Genomic DNA, 7,812 nt, shown 5'->3' with positions numbered 1-7,812 from the left:
ACATCTGTATATAGGCTTATATATATACTGTATATATATATATACATATATATATAAGATATATATAAGATATATAAGAGATATTAAGCTTCGTATATGAAGTCTTCCCTGTAATGGATATATTGTTATTGATTTTGTTATTATTATAAATTATTATTATTATTATTATTATCCTCATCATTATTATTATCATTATGTTTCTGCAAATAGATATTTACAGTATATTATATATCGATAAAGCGTTGTGCAGTAGTGAGTTCTGCTCAAGGCCTTTTCTGCAGATATATAATGCTTAATCATTCGTATCTGGCTTCGTGGCTGCACTCGCAAGGCAAGGCCTTATATTATCACATTATCATGCGTTCGCCAGATAGCTCAAGTTACGATGATATGATCTGACCGACTTGCCTGAAGCAATCATTTTTAAGTAATATGCTTAGATATTAAATTTACTGAATTGATTAATTACTATCGAAACATGGCATAAGATGGATCTTTTTCATTATCACCATGCATTCCTATCCGTCTGTAATAATAGGTAATGCCGATTACACACGCACATACACGCATCCAATACAAACAAATGAAAAGTCATGACATATAAACACACACACAAATATAATAACTTATGTTTCTTGGTGGTATTTCCAACTGCGAATGCCGTAAATGCATTAGTCCTATTTTGGTGGAATATGATTGTGCGCATGTGTTTCTGTACACACTTTCATCGACATCGACCACCTGGTAATACTAACCAGCAATAAGGCTTTTCTTTCCAGGTTTGGAATCATAAGATTTTCTTAAATCTTATAAAATACTTAAGTTAAGCAGCTTGCCTTTTAAGTGGCAACTTCGCGTATACGCGTTATATTATCACACGCGCTTGTAGCAGGAGCGTGTTTATTATGTAGGCCTATTGGGTTACGTGATGCATCTCAGCTAATGGTGTTTAAATGTTTAGCAGGATGATTTAAATATTCTGAGGTGAACAATATACCCGTGACAATGTAGATGATGTGCCACTACCAAGAAATATTAACAATAAACAAGTCAAATATGTCATTAATCTTAGTATCAAATACGTAGATTTAGCGGAGCCGGTCATATATCAACATTACGAAGAATATCAACAACATACGTCATTCTAATCATCATACTCAATTCATTGAAACCGCTATTTTATGATGACTTTCTAAACGAACCAACTCAAATCTAATATTATTGGATAGCTTAAATTGCTTAAAACACTATAATCTGGGTAACAAATTAGTTACTTTTTTTTTCTTTTCTGATCTTAATCGCCGTGGAAATCTCACATTCGTACATTTCCAATAAGGCTACTGTACGTTTCCGGAGTCCGTCATCTTTAACTGAATAATCAAATGGATCTGAGGAATGCTTGCATGTCGAGCATGTCCCACACAGCATACGTAGGACTAATGTAACACTGTCGTTTTATAGAATTTCTCAGCAACAATTCAGGGATGGGGCTTCTTAGCTGAATACGGCAATTGCCTGAACTACACCCAAACCCGAAGACAAAAACAAGCAAAGGCGGACCGTTAGCTTAATCATGAATAAGACCGATCCTGCTATAATTATACAGAATTACTATAGGCACAATATAAACTTTTAAAACATAGGAGGATTTTTTCTATCCCCCCACCCCCGAATTAAACGCTTAAAAACAACTCGTATCTCTGTATTCTTTTAATGTTCATACAAAATAATAACAATAATAGTGAATATTTGTATAGCGCCGGTATCCGCCGAATTGACGCTCGATGCATAGACATATCTTTTTCAGTAACTGCACCCTTAATGGTCTCTTCCAGTCTTAGCTACCCAAAAAAACGGTACCAGCTACTTTCCTCTGTCCACCACATGATCTGAATGGACCAGCACACCTTAGTATCTCACTACTCGTCTCAAAAGTGCTCACGTGTATTGTGTATACTATCCCTACGGTTTATAGTCCTTATCCGAGAAAACTTAAAACCCCGCTCGAACCAGCGCCGATATTATGGCAGTAAGTCAATGGCGTATGATATTAGGGGCCCATTCATAAACAGACTTAAAAATAATAATTTAAAGTAATTTCCGACTTAATATTGATGAGTAATTATTGATTACTGTGTTGATTTCAAATCAGTGGTGTATTGAAGGATGACCAAGCCGGCCCGCCCTCCCTCTCCATTTTTTTTTTCAAAATTATAAAAGAAATTTGGAAAAACGATATTATATTAAAATTTAAGTCTGAGAGTGCCATTTCGGGCCAGGTGCTATAGGCCCTAATCATAAATTTTCTCCACGGTTACTGCTATTTCTCTTGTTATCCTCATTTTCATGTTACCGTCATATCCCTTTAAGCGTTGATCATTAGTCCTACTGCAATCACATTCACTAAGATTATTTATGCCGAAATTATTATTGATAGGCCCTATTTATACATCACTTAAAAAATAAAAATCGTTTTCATCGTCGGGTTCATTTTATCATAACGCCATTAGGTAAAAATACAGAATGCTTTGTTATTATCTTCATATTCGATTTGTCATTTTCTTGATTATCGAATTATATAAACAAACTCCTTCTATCAGCTCAGTAAAGCTAGGCTTTCTTCAGGTTTCGTCTTCAATGTCATATTGGTATATTTCATGATGTATCGCACTATCGTGAATGACGCCCAATCCCGTGTAATGTTTTAACTTCCTATGGCCTTCTTCATCCGTGTGAATATGAAAATATATTCGCATCCCAAAGTAATTATACCACATACGGTAACGTATAAGCTTTTATTAACAACAGCTACTCATAAGCACCCTGTCCAGTAAGCTGCTCGAATCTCGCATTTTCAGGTATTCTGTGTGATGGGTGTTCTTGTGGTTGCCGTTGTGCTCTGTGCCTTAACTGCTAGTGGTGTTGGGGCTGCGGCAGCATGGAATCATTTCTGCGGATCTGAACGGATGAAAAAATATCTATTGAGGATCACAAATCGAAAGGAGAATGAGGTGGTAAAAATAGAGGAGGGCGCCACCTACGGTACTACCGACAAAACGGTAAGTATGCAGAGAACTTTTAATTCATTACTAACCTATATCAATTAAGAACATCTCTTTTTAAGTGGAGCATGAATAACTTTTAAAATGTGTTAATATATTAAGGTTGTTTTTGTTAGCATCATTAACAGCTAGAAGTACAGTTCTATTAATAGATAAGCCTACACTTGTATTATTAATCGTAGAACTTGCGTAGTAAGAAGTATTTGCGTAGGTTGTTCGTATTCTCCATAGATTGTCAGTACAAATTTGAAGCACGTTCTCTCCAGAATTATGAAATGTTGAGTTGGCTTGTGCGTTGCTCTTCATATGCTAATCCGTCTTCGAAAAATTGAAGGTATACTTTTACGCATAAAGATCTAGGCCATTTCCCTGATTTTACCATTCCTCCATCGCTTTACTAAAATGCAATCAGCAGATCGATACTACATAATATAGTTTTACCAGTAAAAGCATTTACGGTACATCGTTTGGTCTATTACACTCTGTAGAGGCTGTTGAACATTGATTTGGACTGAGATGCGTAGGCTACATCAACCGATCACTTTCTAGAACTTGGTATCAGTTGCAAAACCAATACTGTGTATTCGTCCTTTAAAAACATAGACTAAAATCCCCTTTTGGCCGCAATTAAAAAAACATCGTGTTTGTGATGGTCAACTCGCCTTCAAAACGTGCATGCGTCAACTAAAAAACGCGTTTACATTTTGCGTCAGCGCGTATACAAATCGTATAGTTTGCGTCACTTGTGTCAAGTGATAGTCTATTTTATTACCTATCTACCGGCATCATTTGAAGAAAAAAATATGAATATGTACCGGTATGTCAGCTCAACACAGGTCGTAATAGTATGTTTTTATTTAAAATCACATTAGAAAACAGATGAGAGAAGTATAGAGTCAAAAGATGCATCAGATACCATTGTGGAATCACCAAACAGGGACACCTCTAGTGCTTTATATGAAGATCAAGAGCTAACATTCGCCCGCACGCCTCTGGGTAGATGTGCCTCTGCTGAGTCTCTGGAATCAGTAGCTTCCGATTCATCAATATTCGAAGGACAATCGAGTTCGTAAGTTCATTATTGCTCTTGCTTATTAATTATATTTCATATTTAAGAACTCGGAGAAAGCAATAACTTACATACAAGGGTACTGTATGTAAGGTATAAAATATATGATTCTAAATATACATTATTTTATATCATTATTTTCTACTATTATGCAGCAAACTGAATTTGTTACGTAAAGCAGAATCCAAAACGTTAGAGCGCCATCTGGTGATGTATACCCTGGAGATTGAAATGTCATTTTAAGAGCTTTATGTCCTGAAACTGTTTTTATCGTACTTACAATGCTACGCAGCAAAATTTTCTCTTATACACATCTAGATGTGTATAAGAGACAGATATATATATGTACACGGTAATATATATATATATAGATTAATAGTAACAGTGCTCGAATTTGCTGTTATTTATCTAATTTTCTAGTTTATAATATATAATAATAAGAATAATAATAATTTTATTCGTTATAGAACTGGACAATTAGAAATAACAATTAATTATCTAGAAGACTCCGGTTGCTTATTACTAACTATTGTACAAGCACGTGATTTGAAAATGACCAATCAACACAAGCCTTTGGATACTTTTGTAAAGATTTTCATTGAGCCCGACGAAGAATCTAAGGCACATACAAAGGTAGGTTTATGCTGTCACATTTCTGTAAGCCCAATTAATTCGCCCACGCGTTGTCAGTTGAGTCGAAATAAAAATTGTTATGTTGCCGAAACACAGCGTCTACTATATTCTTATGTCCGTCGATTTTTTTTTTTTTTTGTATGTTTTCTGTATGGCTTAGCTGTTTTCCAATAGACTTTTTGTTGGTCTGGCTTGAGCATTTTTTTAAATTATTATTTCTAAATGTTACCCGTTGCCCGTACATTATCTGTTGCCAACTAAGTGCTCTGCTTAGGTAGTGGTAATTGCTATATTTTGGAGACAGGTCGAAGACAATCTGCAGTGGCCTTAAAGCGACAAAATGTCAACCTTGAATTCAAAGATGTACAGTATTCACAGAGTTGCTAAACGTCATCATCAATATCTTAATATGTGCGTGTGGACGTTTAACGTGTTGTCACACGTCAATAAGTAATTAGGGTCAAACTTTTGGGGCTTTATTCAATTTAAATGTGTATTATACAAGACGGGTTAAGTGACAATTTGTGCGTTTATGAATTTAGAAGTTTGATAACGCCAGAATCAAATTCATATCAATATTGCAAATTGTATAATTGTTTAAACAACGATAAACGTTACAATAATTAAAAACTTCTCAAAAGAAGTTTACATGAATTTATAATTATGAATATGTGGACGTATGTAGATTAATCTATTAAAGTCAGGCACATTTTTCTTTTCGAAATATCAACTTCATTAACTCTTCACTTTTTCTGCCATGTGCGTACTTAAGCTGTCGCAAATACACTACGCTGATCATGATTTAGAGACAGTTTTTGAATAATCTGCTGGAATAAGAATGATAACAAGATAATGTTTTATTTGCTTTCCCCCTTTAAAAGTATTCTTATGTTGCTTTTATTATTTTACATAAAGTCTCATAAACTGCATCGGCGTTTACACCTTGCGGCATTTGTTAACAGTGTATGATTATTGAATAAATAAAATAACATCTGCTCCGAAATATAGTTTACAATTGCGTACAGATTATCTGATTGAAATGATGATAACAATCGTAGAGGTCGGTATAACGTTTTAGTTCAAAGATTCAAGGGAAATAAAACCAAGGACTTTTACCTGTGTAGAGGTTGGAAACGAAAATGAAAATTTTATTCATTCAAGTTATTTATTGTTGCAATTCTAAGAATTTGTTCAGACCTAAGACGGGAAAAACTCCTAATTGTAGAATTTATAATATATGAAAGCAGTTATAACAAAGAGGCTCCTTGGTCGTTTTGAACCATTTAAAACATCATTAGTTTTCATCAATTATTATTGTTGTAGATATGAAAGTTTTCATTGTGCGCAGTCTATATTACACACGCTTTTTTTCCTTGTCTTCTTTTAAAGATTGCACATCGTTGTCTTAGTCCAATTTACAATGAGAAGTTTTTATTCAACATTCCTAAATCGGAGCTGGACTACCGTGCTCTTCGTTTAGTAGTTCTAAGTTGCGATAGATTCTCTCGCATCGGAATGCTAGGAGTATGTAGGCTTAGACTGAGCGATCTGAACCTTGTACCAAATCCATTCACTGCTTGGTTGGATCTAGCCGAGATGTCAGACGATGAGGTAGGAATATTCACACGTAGGCCCATTACAGAGGCAATATAGAAATCAACAGACTGAAAAGCTACGTGTTTACGTGGTAGTCACACGTACACTATAATTATTTTATCGAAATAGTGTATAGGCTTACTAACACTGTAATATTAATGATAATAATAATAATAGTAATAATAATAATAATAATAATAATAATAATAATAATACCAATAATAATAATAATAATAATAATAATAATAATAATAATAATAATAATAATAATAATACTGTAATAATAATAAATGTAATCATAATGTAATAATGGTGATGATAACGATGATAATGAAAATGTTGATGATGATGATTTATGCCTAATACAGTATACAGTATAAACAAAATTATCGAAGCGTTGAAGGATAATATATATAACATAAAGCACAGACATTAGTGTTATTAATAGGTCCATGGTGTACGTAATCTTGCCGTTTGATACCAAACTATTAATTGATGTCATATAAGAAGGTCAACGTAATCGTATCGCCTTATCTGATCGTCAATAGCGCCACCAACGATGTAACTGGTTACATTATTTTCTAGTATCATAATATCCTTAGTTTATGTGTAGGCTTATTAATATTTGGATCTGATATGAAACTTTCGTTCGGTTTCCGATTTTGTTTCAGACTACCATGGACTTAGGCGATGTGCTGGTTTCATTGAGCTATCTGCCGACGGCAGCACGGCTAATGGTGATAATTGTTAAGGCTAGAAATTTGAAATGGACAGACCAAAAAGAAACAGCAGGTAAGAATATATGTGAAAAACAGTTTTTATCCCACTTTCTGCTAAATATAGATAGGAATACCTTCTACTTTGATTGCAAATTTAATAACCCTCTTTCTTCTTATCGCATGCCGTGCTGTTCTCCGTCGATTCGATGGCATTAGTAGCAGTGGTGGGTGTACCCCCTCTCCTCCAGCCTCTAACCCTAGTCGCCCCCATTGAAATTTTCGAAGCAAAAATCACCTCCTTACAATCGCTCCCACATCATCCCCTTTACTCCTAGATACGCCTAGAAGCCACATCTACCGCTCAACTAACAATATTATGATAACCCGTTCAATAGTTTTGTTTACGGATAACAAACAAGCAGAAAAACAACGATTACTACCGCACATCCTCCTTGACGCAGGGTTCCCGGAACGCCGCCCTCAGCGGCGAGTGCGAAGCACAACTCAGGGTCAAAAGTGGAACGTGAAATTTGGATATGGTTTTGTAGTCAGATTTGCGAGAAAAACTTCAGAGATGTGTATAAGAGACAGGTAAGGAAAAGTACGTTTTTCTTCATCACTGATCAAATGAAACAGAATGACACTTATTTTCAAATTAAGAGAAGAGCTGAGAATAGGCAGCTCTAAAATACTGGATGCCATAAGACCTGTCAAAATGGCAAAACACCAAATG

At 34.8% G+C, this 7,812-nt stretch overlaps 1 protein-coding gene across 1 annotated transcript in view; it reads left to right on the top strand.

Annotated features, from left to right (window-relative positions):
* The window catches only part of LOC117102375 (synaptotagmin-12-like), a 35,189-nt gene that overhangs the window by 19,967 nt on the left and 7,410 nt on the right, over window positions 1-7,812 (top strand). Inside the window, exons 2-6 of the mRNA XM_033242635.1 lie at window positions 2,859-3,059; window positions 3,935-4,131; window positions 4,599-4,764; window positions 6,154-6,375; window positions 7,032-7,152. Coding sequence (XP_033098526.1) covers window positions 2,871-3,059; window positions 3,935-4,131; window positions 4,599-4,764; window positions 6,154-6,375; window positions 7,032-7,152 — 895 coding nt within the window. The 5' untranslated portion in view covers window positions 2,859-2,870. The remainder of the gene's footprint in view (window positions 1-2,858; window positions 3,060-3,934; window positions 4,132-4,598; window positions 4,765-6,153; window positions 6,376-7,031; window positions 7,153-7,812) is intronic.

This window comes from Anneissia japonica, unplaced genomic scaffold (genome assembly GCF_011630105.1).
Source record: "Anneissia japonica isolate Jap-2015-1 unplaced genomic scaffold, ASM1163010v1 scaffold288037_len161832_cov179, whole genome shotgun sequence".
NCBI lineage: Eukaryota > Metazoa > Echinodermata > Crinoidea > Comatulida > Comatulidae > Anneissia > Anneissia japonica.
This window is presented reverse-complemented; position numbering and strand designations above follow the sequence as displayed.